At 46.1% G+C, this 16107-nt stretch overlaps 1 protein-coding gene across 4 annotated transcripts in view; it reads left to right on the top strand.

Annotated features, from left to right (window-relative positions):
• The window catches only part of Tsc22d3 (TSC22 domain family member 3), a 65758-nt gene extending 56886 nt beyond the window's left edge, over positions 1 to 8872 (top strand). For 3 of the 4 annotated variants that reach the window (XM_047536504.1, XM_047536503.1, XM_047536505.1), the window contains exons 3-4: positions 6202 to 6253; positions 7348 to 8872. In XM_047536504.1, the coding sequence (XP_047392460.1) occupies positions 6202 to 6253; positions 7348 to 7578 (283 nt within the window). In that variant the 3' untranslated portion in view covers positions 7579 to 8872. Of the gene's footprint in view, positions 1 to 5118; positions 5499 to 6201; positions 6254 to 7347 lie in introns of those variants that run through there. The other variant, XM_047536506.1, reaches the window with a different exon arrangement.
• Positions 8873 to 16107: the final 7235 nt, after the last annotated feature.

Raw genomic sequence — 16107 nt, 5'->3', positions numbered from 1 at the left:
CTCAGCCTCCTGAGCCACTAGGATTACAGATGTATGCCACAGTGCCTGGCTATTGCAGGGTTATTAAATCACTAAGCCACTGCTTCCTGTGTGTGGCCCAACTTCACAAGACACAAGGACACTGACAGTCTCAAGGATCAGCATATTACTCAGAAATATTTGATGGATATCATGTATAGCACAAATTTCTACCTATTGCAAGGTTTGGTGCAGTTGCTCCCAGCAGAGGAAATTTCTTTCCTTCCCTTCCTCTTTTTCTTTTTTTCTTTCTTTTTTTTTTTTTTTTTTTTTTGGTACCAGTTATTGAACTCAAGGGTGCTTAACCGCTGAGCCACATCCCAGCCCTTTTTAAATTTTATTTTATTTTTTAATTTTGAAATAAGGTCTTGCTAAGTTGCTTAGGGACTCACTAATTTGCTGAGGCTGGCTTTGAACTTGCAATCCTCCTGCTGGGCAGAGGAGTTTTCTGATGTGCCAAGGGTTAAACAAAACCTTTTGGGTTCCTCTTCCTCCTTCTGCTACCCCTACTACCTATTCCTTTCTCCATTGTCTTTGTTGTTAGAAAATCTTTGTACAGAGACATTGAAGTCCATTGTTGTCTTCTACTGGTTTCCGGAGTCCAGTCATTCTTTGATAATAGAGGATCGTAAGACCTCAGGGTGATCATTTCTCACACTACAGAACTAAAGGTGTATATGAGGATGAGAGATTGGCCTGAGTGTGGACTGGAACCAAGCATCTTTTTGAAATTTGTTTTTTAAACAAAATCCCTAATTTGAGCTTGTTTTCTTATTGATTTTGTTCTCCAAAAAGCTGAGCATAGCAAGAAGAGGGGATGGGATCTGGGTGTAGTAGTGCATGCCTGTAATCCCAGCAGATTGGGAGGCCGAGGTAGGAGGATTGTGAGTTCAAAGCTAACCTCAGCAACTTTGTGAGGTCCTAAGTTAGTGAGACCCTGTCTCAAAATCAAAAATAAAAATGACTGGGGATGTGGCTCAGTGTAAAGTGCCCCTGGTATGAGGAGGAGGAGGAGTTGTTAATTAAGGGTGAGGAGGAGGAGGAGGAGTTGTTGTTGTTAATTAAGGGTGCCAGTGAGTGGGGCCCAAGGAACTTGAGGTTTGACTGGACTGTGGTTATTTCAAGACTGCACACCTTATTGGGAATACTGGGTACCCCTCAAGACAATATATCCATTCTGGAAGCCACCTGATTGGATTAGTATTTCCTAGAGAGATAGCTTTCTTTCAGGTCTATTTGACTGCCTTTTGAACCAATGTGAGTGAACTTGGGCATTTTCTAAAGCCCACCGGGACTGTTTGGATATTCTTCCCGTTCCCAACTGTCAGAAAACTAGCTATGCTTGCAGAATTCAAAGTCAGCCTCTGGGCCTCTCAAATAGTAGTGCTGCCAGCATCCTAGGGACACTTCCCCTGCCCTCCACCCTTTCTTCCTCCATGCCACTCTCTGACAACTCCAACCCATTTAAGTCTCCCCTCATTCCAAAAACCAATTCCCTGCCCCACTAGTACTCACAAGTGGGTGTAGTATGAACACACTTGGTTTCTAGATCAGGAAGACTGGAACTGGAGTCCCAACTCTGCAATTTATTAGCTGCGTGTGTGTGTGTGTGTGTGTGTGTGTGATACTGGGGATTGAACCTAGGGATGCTCTACCACTGAGCTATATCCTTAGCTCTTTTTATTTATTTATTTATTTTGGTGGTGCTGGGGGTTGAACCCAGGGCCTTGTGCTTACAAGGCAAGCACTCTACCGACTGAGCTATCTCCCCAGCCCAGCTCTTTTTATTTTTGATTTTGAGATAGGGTCTTGGTAAGTTACCCAGGCTAGTCTCAAACTTGTGATCCTCCTGCCTGACCCTCCTGAATTGCTGAGATTACAGGCATGTACCACCACACCTGTCTGAAATTTATTAACTCTGCCACCTTGGGCAATGTAGCCTCTCAGATCCTGTTTCTTCATCAATGAAATGATGGTGACAGTGGCACAGCCAGCACAGTGTCTGCCCATAACTGATGCTCCATCAATGGTAGCAGTTGTGGACAATGTGTCTCAAACTCAGCTTTTTATTTTCTTTTTTTTTTCTTCTTGTATTTATTTATAATACAAGTACTTTACTACTAAGCTACATCCCCAGTCCTTTTTATTTTTATTTCGAGACAAGGTCTTACTAAGTTGCTTAGGGTTTCACTAAGTTGCTGAGGCAGGCCTCAAACTAACAGTCCTCCTGCCTCAGCCTCCAGAGTCCCTGGGGTTGCAGGCATGCACCACTGCACCCAGCTTTAGCTTTGCTTGTTTGTTTTTTGGTACCAGGGCTTGAACCCACTTAACCACTGAGCCACATCCCTAGCCCTTTTTCTATATTTTACTTAGAGAAAAGATCTCACTGAGTTGCTTAGTGCCTCACTAAGTTGCTGAGGCTGGTTTTGAACTCACGATCCTCCTGCCTCAGCCTCCAAAGTTGCTGGGATTACAGACATACACCATAGTGCCCAACTTCACTTGAAGTTTGAAATGTAATAAGTGAACAACTCAAACACAGCTCTGATAGTAATCTTAACCCCTTTTCCCATCCCTCCTCAAACTGCCTGGATTTCTCTGCCACTATTTTTACAAGGGACTCCCCCATCAAAAGAGCTGTTTTACTTCTGCCCTGCACCCTGTTTTCTTGGCAGTGTCCTCCCCACTCCTGCCAACCCAGTTTATTTCTCCCCGCTTTTTTCCTCACCCTCCCTTGGAATCTTGGGGTGGGTAACAATAGTTTAGGAAATATTAACAAACCAATGAAAAATCAACCCAGATTCTTCCTGGACCAAGAAAGCTCTGGGTGGTAGAGCGAGCAGATTAATATGTCAGGGAATCCAATATCAGTTAAGCTATTGATTCCAGCATTTTTTTTCTAGATAACTTTCTTGATGATCTATAATTATAGTCTGTCCTTTGTACTGTCTACTGTACACAGCTTAGTGCAAACACTAGGTTCAGAGAGCCTGTGTCCTAAAGTTAACAATGCACTTTGATGAAGATCATCTCCCAACTGAAGTAGGATGAAATGGGCTAAGGCAGTGGGTTTTCTTGGCTAGTTTTATTGGTCAACCCTTCTCAAATAATAATGGCCATTGAATACATGTTACCACCACTGAAATCCTCCAGTGGAGTCCCATGCCATAGCCAGAGAAGTTGGCTATTGATGGCATAACTGTACTGGAAGCCCAAATGCAATCAAGGCCTTCAGACTGGGTTTGGCTGGGGCCTTGGCTAGGGTGTTGGTGCCAGGTACCTGGTTAAGAGAAATATCCTGAAGCAAATAATAATTACCTTCTTTGCTGATAAGAGGCCCCAGTACTTTTCCAGTAGCATGATTGCATTAGGATATTTCTTTGAACCACAGCCTGTGGAGCACTGAGTCATGGGTACTAGCCTTAACTTTATTCAAACTATTGTATATGTGGTGGAACCCAGTGTTCTCCTTATGGTTGCCTGTTGGTGTAAATAACATTTGCTGTTGCATCACCTGTCCCTTTTCCTGCGTAGGTTGCCCTTTTAGATGTAATTCTGCTTCTGTCCACCAGGTGGCCTCACTTAGGAAGGAGCCAAAGGAGCTGGAAGAAAGGACCTCAAGCCTAGCATACTTTTTTTTTTTTTTTTAAGTTTGAGGCTGAAAAGAATGAAAATATATTTTAATGGAAACACGTGTAACTCTTATTAGGCAACAATCATATCATTTCGCTTGTGGCCCAGAGTCCTCTTTCCATGAATACCTTCTACTGCCTTATGCATGGCTGGACCCATCACAGGGCAGGTGCTTTCCTGGGGTGATTTATATAGTAGTTTTCTTGTCCTTTGCTGTTCATAGGAAAGTAACAAATTTTTCTTATGTTTTGATTGTGCATCATAGTTATACATGATATTGAGGTTCATTTTGATATATGCATAGAGGAAAGTAGCAACAACTTTTATTTCTTTTTAGTTATACATAAATATTAGGATTCATTTTGACATAATTATAAAAGCATGGAATAAAATTTGCTCTAGTTCAGTCACTAGTACTTCCCTTTTCCCTCCCCTGTACCCTCCCACTGTTCCCTTCCCTCTACTCTACTGATCATTCTGCTATTTACTTAATTTTTTAATTAGTGCTTTATGGATCTACATAATGGAAAGAATCACCTTTTAAAAAATAAGGACACAAGATCCTGGATTATGTTGAATGTATTTATGTATCTACATAATGGAAAGAATCACCTTTTAAAAAATAAGGACACGAGATCCTGGATTATGTTGAATTTATTTGCAGAGTAAGGCGTGGAGACCAGAGAGGAAAAGGCTGTTATCTGTGATCATTCCAGTGCCCTCTCCCATACCCATCTCCTCTCTACCGCCTCTGTTGCCAACTTAGCTGCTCCCCCCATACGTGTTCATCCACTCCTGTACACCCTCTCCTACATACACATGCATACACAGGTTAAGGCAGACCTGTGAGTGCATTCCATGCATGTCACCAATCTGTGAACCTACCAGTACACAGGCAGATACTCCCATACCTGTACATTCTAAGGAAGAAATGGGTGGGTGGGTTTTGGAGTTTGGGGCAGGCTGGTGGGCGGGCTAGTTAAGTGAGGGGACAGCTGCATTAGTAAGATAGTGAATATGCAGGTGACGAAGTGTGTGCACATGGGAGAGACTGAGAGAGCAGTCAGAAGGAGAAAGCGAGACTCCTGATGGTGAGGGTGGGCATCCATGGAGTGTGACATATGATAGCATTGTGAAACCATCAGGGTACTCTGGCTGACACCTGGAGAAGCGCTTTTAAAAGCAGCACCGCCCTCTACTGAGTGCTTTCTGCCTCCTGATAGGCATTTTGTTTCTTATTTCTCTGCAAAACAGCTCCAGTTTGGTTTTTACCAATCTCCAGAGCCCTCTTTGGAGATGCCAGTTGGCACAAGAAAGTGCTGAACTGTTTACAGTCCCAGTCTAAGGTTCAGGGAGGGGATGTGGTTTTACTGGGCCACAAAGCCCGGTACAGGACTCATTTGCATGGCCCCTGACGCCATGTGACGCAGCCAGCTCCTCCTATATAAAGAAGCAGGAGCCGAAATATCTCTGAGTCTGGGTTGGACTGGCGGCAGTGGAGTTTGTGACACACTAGGTGACACCCCTCGAGTCACTTCCCTTCAACTCCAGCTGGAGCGCCTGTCTGGCTTTGGGTCCGCTCCGCAGCCTTCACCACCCCCTCCTAGCTCCAGGGCCGGACTCCAGCGCGGAGCCCAGCCCAGTACAGCTTGCCAGCAGCCAGCGGCTGCCCAGCCCGCCCAGGCAGGCCCGAAGCACCGCCTGAGCTCCTCGGCAAACCGAGCCATGAACACCGAAATGTATCAGACCCCCATGGAGGTGGCGGTCTATCAGCTGCACAATTTCTCCATCTCCTTCTTCTCTTCCCTGCTTGGAGGGGATGTGGTTTCCGTTAAGCTGGATAACAGGTAACGACTGGCCCTAGCTCCAGCGCCTAAAGCGAGCGGGCCGCCGGCGGGGGCTGGGCTCCGGAGCTGGATCTCCGAGCGAGCCGTGCGCCGCGGTCCCTGTTCCCTGTGGTGCAGCATCCTGGGAAGGGGCGGGGGTAGGGGACGCAGGAAGGGGGGTCACCGCCGCGCTGGGATCCGCCGTCGGAGCGTCCCTGCGGCTGCTGCGCCGTGAGAACCAGCTGCTGCAGCCGCAGAGGCAACGGGAGGCAGAGGGATCGCGGGCGGGCGGGCAGGGGGCCGGCCGTGCACCACCAGGGAGGAGGCCGGAAGCTTCCGAGCAGAGAAATTCCTAGCTAGGTTCCGAGCCCGGTAGGTTTGCCTGGGACCTTCTGGGCCCGCGCCGGGGGCCTTCCCGGACCTCGTGCCCTCATTGTTTGCGTATCTCCCGGACAGGCCACGCTGGCCCATGCGCCCCAGGACCCGCGCTGCTCTGGTCGATAGGAACTCAAGAAACTCGGGGCGGCGGCGCTGAGCTAGCCTGGTGGGGGTGCAGCTTCCTGCAGGGGCCAGAGAAGGACCCGAGGACAAACTGCCTGGAACTCCAGGCCAGGGAGGCGGGAGAGAGGAAGACCCGGGGCAGATGGAAGACTTTGGCCACAACTGCCAGGTCTCAGAGTGGAACCGAGTGGGTAACGGGTCGCTTTGCTTTTTGTCTTGGCAGTGCCTCCGGAGCCAGCGTGGTGGCCATAGACAACAAGATTGAGCAGGCCATGGTGAGTGGCATCACTGCGTCATTCCCATCCCCAGACTTAGCTGCTGCTTATGTAACCCTGGGCAGAACTGAGGGGGTGGGCACAAAAGCTGTTAGCCAAAAGCCTGAGGAAGCCAAAGGCTGATTCCTATCCTCCCTGGAGACATTAGGTAAAGTCTGGTTAGAGGGACACCAGTCTACCCTTGCTGGGCTTCATTTCTTCTCCAGCCCTCCATCCCAGGGCTTTGCAGCAGCCTCTGGCTCCCTCCTGGGCTGTTGCAGGGCCGGGAGCTGATACTCTTGCATTTGTATCCTGCAGTTGGCAAGGGCCAGAGCTCATTGGATGCAACTGCACTGCAGTGCCTCTGCAGAGACTGGGCTGGGGTCAGAAGTTGGGAGGAAACAGAAACCAAAGCACCCCACCCCACCCCTTCTCCCTCTCCTTACCAGGTAGAGGTCAGACTCCACTAAACAACCAAAATGGCTGCAGGGGCTTGGGGCTTCTCGCAATTAGAAGTCCCTTAATTGTGCTCTGAAGCCTAATGACACACTTCCCCACCCCTAGTGCGATCATCAAATTCAGAGAGGATGCAGCCATCTCTACACCTTTACCCCAGAGCAAGTGCCTGTCCAACCAGGCTTCAGACCAGCTGTGACTCTGGTGTGCTGGGTCCTGTAGAGGGGAAGAGACTCCAAAATAGTCAATTTTATTTTTTTGGTGCAGATTTGTAAAGGAGACCAACAATATGGGTGTGCTGCAAGGTCCCCTGGAGCCCTGATTTGGACTAGCAGCTAGGCTAACCAACAACCAGCAGAATTCTCACTCCAAAGAGCCCTAAAACAGCCAGACTTAAACCTTATAGAAAAGTGGACCTGTCTAGTTCAAAGCCTGGCTTCCAACTCTGGCAAGGCCCAAATCCTGCAGCTCTCCTGAATGAGGGTTTAAGTGCTTCAGAGGAGAGTTTATGAGGAATTGGGCTGCAGGAGTGACATCTGAGGGAAGGCTTCAAGGCAGTGACAGGAAAGCTAGGGCAGACTGACCCATGGCAGGGTGAAGGTGCTCTAGAGGGGCCTCAGTAGTTGAAGAAAGTCTTTGTGTGATTTTCCCCATGGCAGGATCTGGTGAAGAATCATCTGATGTATGCTGTGAGAGAGGAGGTGGAGATCCTGAAGGAGCAGATCCGAGAGCTGGTGGAGAAGAACTCCCAGCTAGAGCGTGAGAACACCCTTCTGAAGACCCTGGCGAGCCCCGAGCAGCTGGAGAAGTTCCAGTCCCGGCTGAGTCCTGAAGAGCCAGCTGCCGAATCCCCACAAGCGCCTGAAGCCTCCGGTGGTTCTGCGGTGTAAGTGGCTCTGTCCTCAGGGTGGGCAGAGCCACGAAACTTGTTCTACCTAGTTCTTTCCAGTTTGTTTTGGCTCCCCAAGCATCATCTCACGTGGAGAACTTTACACCTAGCATAGCTGGTGCCAAGAGATGTCCCAAGGACATGGCCACCTGGGTCCACTCCAGTGACAGACCCCTGACAAAGAGCAGGTCTCTGGAGGCTGAGTTGCATGGGGCTTAGAAACCCCAAGCCAGTGAGCCTCCGATGCCACTGCGCCCTGGGGGATCCCAGGGCCTGGGCAACTTAGCTGCAACTGGCACGGGAGAAAGGTAGTTTGACATGTGATGCCAGTGTGCTCCAGAATGTGTAGGGGGTCTGTTTTTCATTTCCATGGACATCTTCAACAGCTTCACCTGACGACTGTTCTATGAAGAAGCCACTTGTGTTTTAAGCAGAGGCAACCTCTCCCTTCTCCCCTGCCTCGCCAAGGCAGGGGGCACAGATGGGAGAGTTTGAGCCAAGTCAGCCTTCTGTCGGTTAATATGGTCTAATGCATGGCTTTGTGCACAGCCCTGTGTGGGATTACAGCTTTGGGATGAGCGCTTACAAAGTTCTGTTTGGTTAGTATTGGCATAGTTTTTCTATATAGCCATAAATGCGTATATATACCCATAGGGCTAGATCTATATCTTAGTGTAGCGATGTATCCATATACACATACACCTACATGTTGAAGGGTCTGACCAGCTTTGGGAGTAATGACTGGTCCCTTATCTCTTAAAGCTAATTCTTTGACTGTGCTCATTTACCAAGTCGATCCAGTTTGTCCTTTAGGTTAAGTAAAACTCAAGAGTAAAGGCAGGGAGAGGGGGGCCAGCCCTCAGAATGCGGCCACAGATGCCTTGCTGCTGCACCCCTTTCTTTCCCCATCTCTCCACTGAAGACATGTGAAGTCCTCTTTCGAATGCCAAACCCACCATTCACTGGTGCTGACTACATAGAATGGGGTTGAGAGAAGATCAGCTTGGACTTCATATTGTCATTTGAGAACTGTTTTTTTCTAATTCTGGTGGAAAACTCTGAATGGAACAGAAAGATGGCATCCTGCTGGGGATGAGAGATGGATGAGGGAATGGCTTTGATCCCATTGGGGCCTGGGGGATGTGCCCTGGGAGTTGGTTTCCAAGGGGGTTCTGTGACAGTGAACTTTCCACTTTCTGACACCTTATCCTGATGTATGTCTCCAGGATTTGGATTTTGATTTTTCAAATGTAGCTTGAAGTTTCAATAAACTTTGCTCTTTTTTTTTTTCTAAAAATAAACCTGGTGTCTGACTGAGTATAAAGAGACTGGGCAGTAGAGGCCCTCACCCAGTGGGGGGAGGCTGTTTGTCTGATCCAGCAAATATTTCTTAAGCACCTCTAAGGGCCAGGCCTATGCTACATTCATGGTCATGGGTCATCCACATAGCCTCTGTATGAAGGATGCGTTCTCACTGTTGGTAAGGAAGCTGAGACTTGGTGAGTTGAAGTGACTTGCCCAAAGTTACACGGCTGCTATGCAAATTGAACTCAAACTCTCAGCTGTTCCTGCTCTAGCTTTCATATCAGAGCTTCAGAGTGAGTGTGCAGGTGACTACTAACACCCAAACTCAGCTTGAGGGGGTGATTTGGGAGGAAGGATATCCCCAAGAAGATCCCAAAGATAAGTGTGAGAGAGCAAGGAGAGAAACCAAATAAATAAGTGGATCTCTTCCTTCTAAAATCATAACACCACAATGCATTCTCCTTAAAATCAATCCATGCATGATCTTTGATCTTGGCTAAGAGGGTCTTAGTGAGAAAAAGATGGGGAATTAGGAAGTGACAAAGTCACTTGACTCTTCCCTGCTCCTTCCACCCTTCCCAAAGAAAGATGCCTTCGATCCCTGCTTCTCCACTTTTGAAAGTTCAAGAGTAGCTTCTGACACCAGCTTCCCTCCTTTGCCATTTTTGGGGGTTCATGATCACCCACCACACTTTCCTGGCCTCACTTCTCTGTCATTTCTTGCTGTTCCTGTGACTGGCTATTGATGAGCATTACTGTCTCCTCTACCATGCCCTAACCTGGACCCTCCCTGGCCCCTGAGCTTTCTAACTCCACTGTGTTGCCAGGGGAGACAATCACCCCTATTATTGACTCTCTTCAATCTCAGTTTCCTGTAGCATGAGCCTGCTACCTAACCCTTGGCCACTTGTGACTGATCAGAACTCTTTGATTTTCTTCAAGCACAAACATCAAGATGACCAAGATTCCTTGTCCCCCTCCCTTTCACCAGTCACTACTTAAATGTAATCAAAATGACATGCTTCTTCTCTGTCAGGTTCATACACATTGGCCGTTTCTTTTCCAATCATCAAGATCCTTCTTTAGGACTTTGCAAACCCTTGGTTGCTGTCCTCTCAAACCCCTTTTCCTGCTTCCAACCCTTCTGCTCATGGTGCCAAGTTCATTGTCCATGCCTGTGAATTTGATCGTGGCATGCAGATTGCACAGCTTCTGAAAGTTCACCAACTTTGGCCTAGTGCATTGGAATCCCCCAGGCAGCCACACCCAACCTGCTCAGGTCTTCCATTTCCCCACTTCTAAACCCTCTCCCTCTCCAATTAAGCTCAGGGATGTGTGGACTAGTCACACCTGGCTTCCAGCTGAACAAGAATGAACAGATGAAAAAACAAAGGAAACCCAGAAAATAGCTCAGCAACACTCCAACCCTCTCTGGACATCAAGTTCTTTCTGTACAAGAAAGGGGAAAAAACATGTCCCATAGTCACATAGTGGTAAAGAGAGAACAATTTCGTTTCCTAGGCAACCCCAACAAAACAGAAACAAACACTGCCACTTCTGAGGCCACAGCGGTTACTAGACTAGATAAGAGGAACTTTAGATGTTTGTTATTCACATATAGGAGCAAGTACTTGTTGTTGTTTTTCCACACAAAAAGACTAGGCATGGAGAAAGGCCCAAAAAATATATTGTTCTTGGACTTTTGTGATCCTTGGGTTTCTGGGCTCAGCTGGTTCTTCTGGACCCAGAACAAGAAAAAGAACAAGGATTCCTGTAGCAGTAATCATCCCCTGAGTAGGTATGCCACTTCACCTTGTGCCCTCCAATCTACTGCCTCATCAGATCTCAGAGGCAACCCATCAAGCATAGAGACAAGGATCGTAAGAGCACCACTCTGCAGCAGCCCCCCAAATGCGGAACATTCTGATTCCTGCCCTTAGAAAGAGGCAATTATGATTTACCTCCATTTGACAGACAAGAACACTGAGAGCCAGAGAACTCAGTACTACTCCCATCATTCCCACAGATCCCATGGGGAAGTGGTTCCTCTTTTGAATGTCAAAAATATCCTCAGACCTCCCTCAACTGCGTGGTAGTAGAACTTTTAGTGTTTATTGAGAGAAAAAACATAATGACAAAAAGTGACTGAATTCAGTGGGGCTTTTCTTATTTTTTTCAGTGAGACTTTTAAAAGAATTGATTATATTTTTCTCAAAAATATAGAAATGGATTTGAAAACGAGAACAGTAATGTATATGTTAATTAGCTATATTTAGCCATTCCACTATATGTGTGAATATACACACACACAATTTCAAAACATGTTGTACATATAATGTTTTAAGTCATGTGATGTGTTAAATAAATACATACAATTTCATCTTTTTTTTTTTTTGGTACTAGGGAGTGAATCCAGGGGTGCTCAACAACTAAGCCACATTTGCAGCCCTTTTTGGTATTTTATTTAGAGACAGGGTCTCACTGAGCTCACTGAGTTATTTAGAGCCTCACAGTTACTTAGGGCCTCATTAAATTGTGGAAGCTGGTTTTGAACTCAAGATCCTCCTGCCTCAGTCTACTGAGTCGCTGGGATTATAGGTCTGTACCACCATGCCTGGCTTCATCTGTTAATCTTTTAAAAGAGGAAACTAGAACAGAAATCTGGGGATAGGACATTTGTATAAGAAAACAAAGACCATAAGATGGCATAAGATGCAATACTTTCAGGCTAAAGACAACCACAGGGGAAGGATGCTCCTGAGAAAAAGCCAGGGAGTGAGCAGATGAGGAGACAGGGCCATTGGGACCAGGGGTATAAGGAGAGGGACTCTGGAATGAGCACAGGAAGGAAAATGCATGACCCCCCCGTCCCTTTTGGTATTTGGAAGTTGTCTTAACATCATCCTACTTAGTCTGGAAAATCTTGCTTTCAAATCTCACCTCTTCTTCTCCTAGTTGGTTAGAAATTAATGGACTAATTAGAGCTTTGTAGACAGCTCAGGTCCTCAAGTTTTCTCATGCAGAGAAGCTTGTTGGAATACAAACACTTAATACTTAACCACTTCCACTAGATCAGGAAAGGATTAACAGAGAACTTTATCAGTTAGCTATTCCAAGTAGAATGGTTTCCAGAGAGGAGCTGGCCGGAAGGAGCAATGATCACAATAATTATGATAGCTATCTGGGATGGGGCTGTAGCTCAGTGGTGGAGCACTTGCCTGGCATGTACGAAGCCCTGGGTTCAATCCCCAGTACCACAAAAAGTTGTTCCAATAATGCTAGCTACCAATTACATGGCACTTAACTGATGCCAGACATGGTTCTAAGCCTTTTATATCTCTCCTCTCCACAAATATATAAGGTATGTCCTATTAAGATCCATTTTACAGGTGAGAAAACAAAAGCATTTATGGCACAGGAAAGTTAAGTAGCTTGCCCAAAATCATACAGCTAGTGAATGGCAGAGTCTTTATGTAGGGGGTGGAGGAAGGTATGATGGATGCACTGAGGCACAGGATAGACAATCTGAAACATTTTCATTAATTCCACCAGAAGTGTTCCAGCAGTAGAAAGGAGACCACTCCAAACAAGCAGAGGGACAAGCATAAGAAAAAGAAATGAGCAATGTGCCTGGGAGAAGTGGGGGTGAACAAATGAGAAAAGGGGAGCATAGGAAGTTGACTTGGCTGGCACCTAGCCAAATGACTTGAGATAGCATCTAATAGGTCTCAGGGAGCCATGGCAGTCTTCTGAGTAAGGAAGTGATGTGATGTAAAAGATATTTGTAGAAGATGGGTCCTGGCAGCTGGAGAGGCTAGAATAGAGAAAAGCTAGCAGGCAGCCAGCTGCTGCTGTAATCCAGGTGTGAGGTGATGAGGGCCAGCCGGGGCAGGAATAGGGGATCATGGAAAGGAAAGAACAAAGCCCAAAGACAGCGAACAGCAATATTGCTCCAACTGTGGTCTTCAATCCACTCGCATCAAGTTGATGGGAAGCTTAAAGTGTAGATGCCAGCTCCTAACCCCATAATACAGAGGAATCCATAACTCTAATATATCCCTTGTGATGTGGGAATTTGGGAAAGTTGGAGGACCCTCCACAAAGTAAAAATCAGCATGACCTGATGACCTGATGGCAAAGTGAGTCAGGAGGGGAAGAGAGAGCAAATAGCCAAAAGTTAAGGATGTCACGAAAGTTTGTGTTATATATACACACACACACACACACAAACACACACACACACACACAAACACACACACACACACACACACACACACATATATATATATATATATATATATATATAATTTACCAAATTTGTTTGTTTATTTATTTATTTGATTTTCATACCAGAGATTGAACCATTGAACCCAGGGGTGCTTTACTGCTAAGTCATATTGCCAGCCCTTTTCATTTTTTTTTTTTTCAATTTGAAACAGGGTCTTGCTAAGTTGCTTAGAGTCTTGCTAAGTTGCTGAGACTGGCCTCAAACTTGATATCCTCCTGTCTCAGCCTCCTGAGTCACTGGGGTTATAGGTATGTAACACCATGCCTGGTGAATTTACCAATTTTAAAGAATTCATCTCCCTTCTTTAAAAAATGACAGCCTTTTCTTAAACCCATTTCTTTTAGTGCTTCCATGGTCTCCCAAACCCCCAGATTCAAAACTTTCATGGAACCAGAAGCTGAGACATTAGGGATATTCCAGTCAGTGGTATTAAATATATTCATACTGTTTATCCACCTATCTCCAGAACTTTGTCATCATCCCAAACTGAAGACCTGAATCCATGAAACACTAACCCTTCTCTCCCTTTACCAGCCTCTAGTGCTCTGAAAGTTTTGATTCTGGCCAGGTGGCACATGCCTGTAGTCCCAGTGACTAGGGAGGCTAAGGCAGCAGGATCACAATTTAGAGGCCAGCCTCAGCAATGTAGCGAGTCCCTAAGCAACTTAGTAAGATCCTGTCTTGAAAAATACAAATAAAAGGGCTGGGGATGTGGCTAAGTGACTAAGCACCCCTGGGTTCAATCTCCAGGAAAGAGAAGAAAAAAGAGAGAGAGAGAGAGAGAGAGAGAGAGAGAGAGAGAGAGAGAGAGAGAGAGAGAGAGAGAGGGAGGGAGGGAGGGAGGGAGGAAGGAAGGAAGGAAGGAAGGAAGGAAGGAAGGAAGGAAGGAAGGAAGGGAGAGAGAGAAAGAGGGGGAGGGAGGAAGGGAGGAAGGAAGAAAAAGAAAAGAAAAGAAGGTTTTGAATCTGGAGGAAAGGGAGGCCATGGTAGCACTGAAAGAAACAGGGATTTAGGAAAAGGCTGTCATTTTTCAGAAGGGAGATGAATTCCAATTTTGACATCTGGCTGAACTAAGCATATTTACATATGGAAATATACCAACTGTAGAAAAAGAAATGTGAAGTCAAGGGTTGGAGTGCAAGATATGCGTGTTTTTGCATGTCACGGGAGTTGAAGTGATGCACAAGGACATAGGCCCCAGAGAAGTAGTTACAGAGTAGGATGAGCACAAGGCAGGAGCCAAGAAGAGCTGTGAAGAAAGAGCTAGGGAAAGCCCTGTGAGAACACAGAGGTTTTTGGATCTCCTCTCTGTTTTTATCTTTTGGTCTATTGTCTTCCATGTTTTCTCTTCAGAGGCTTTACCATAATCCCCACATCTTATAAAATTAAACTAGTCTCTAAACATCACTTTAGAGCAAGGCTGAAGCAGTTGGGTGTTCTAAGAAGAGGCAGTCAAGAGCAAATCCTGTTATCCCAGCAAATCTGGAGGCTGAGGCAGGAGGATTGCAAGTTCAAGGCCTCAGCAACTTAGTGAGACCCTGTCTCAAATTTTTTTAAATAAAGGGATTGGGGACTTATTTCAATGGTAGAGCGCCCTGGGTTACAAATGCCCAGTACCAAAACAATATGTGAACTCAGTATATATTTTAAAAAGGACTTATGGTTATTCAAAGCTGTCAAACCATCTTGTGAAACTATAGGGTTTTTTTTTTTTTCTCCTACTTAAAAAATCAGAGCTTTAGCAGGGTGTTATGGCACATAACTGTAATCCAGCAGCTGTGGAGGCTGAAGCAAGAGGATCCCAAGTGTGAGACAAGACTCAAAACTTAGCAAGGCCCTAAGTCAAATTTTTAAAAAAGGGTTTGAGATATAGCTCAGTGGTAGAGCATCCCTGGGTTCAATCCCCAGTACTGCAGAAAAAAGGTCCTGGACTGTAGTCCTAGTCTTTGACTAGTAAACTGTATGTCCTTGGGCAAGTCATTGTCATGTCTCAATCTCAATTTTCCAGTTGCCAAAGTGGTTCTACAGGATTGTTTCTAAATCATTGCTAAGTCTGGGTCTAGGAAGAGCCCTCTGATTGTGGGACTTGTTCACATTACCTCATTGGTCCAGGCCTCAGTTTCCCATCTGGTCCTCAAATTCTATTTGTTCTCCTATCTAGATATTATTGAGTTGCCCTGTTAAGAGCAGCAAATTAATGCTCTTAAGAACTAATATATGAACTGGAGATGAGGCTCAGTGGTAGACTGCTTGGCTAGCATGCATGAGGCCCTGGGTTTAATCCCCAGTCCCAGTTGCTGTAATCCTGGTGACTCTGGAGGCTGAGGCAGGAGAATTACAAGTTTGAGGCCAGTGGCTTTGTGATTAATCAACGTACAGTGGCTTTGATTAATAAGCTGATACATGGCTCAGTGTATACAAGACTGTGTCATTTTGTGGAGGAAGGAATCACAGCCTTATTTCCCAGCCTTTTTCATTTCACAAGCCACTTCCGGTTGACTCTATTGTGACTACACACTTTTAAGCTATGAGACACCAAACTAGAATGGGATGGAGGACCTCTCGCATGGGCAGAGGGAACAGGCTTGCATTTGAGTGACTTATGATTGCTGGGGATGTAGCTCAGTGACAGAGCACTTGCGTGACATGTTCAAGGCCCTGGGTTCCAGTGCCTGTACAAAAAGATTTATGATTGGTACCATTACTTGGAGAGGGCAGAAAAGAAAAGGAACAAAAAAAAAAAAGAGAGAGAGAGAGATGAAATGGAGGGGCCAGGCAGGGCAGAACAAGAACTAGAAGAGGAAAAGTAGGAGCAAAAAGGGTGACCCAGCCCATTGGAACCCTCTCAGTTCGCCTCCCCTGCTATTTCCCTGCTGTTCCACTGGGAAACTTGCTGCCACTAACCGAAGAGAAAAGGGGATGAATTCACCACCAAAG

Source organism: Sciurus carolinensis, chromosome X (genome assembly GCF_902686445.1).
Source record: "Sciurus carolinensis chromosome X, mSciCar1.2, whole genome shotgun sequence".
In the NCBI taxonomy this organism is placed as follows: Eukaryota; Metazoa; Chordata; class Mammalia; order Rodentia; family Sciuridae; genus Sciurus; species Sciurus carolinensis.
Note: the sequence above shows the minus strand (reverse complement) of the source record. Positions and strands in the feature narration are given on the sequence as shown.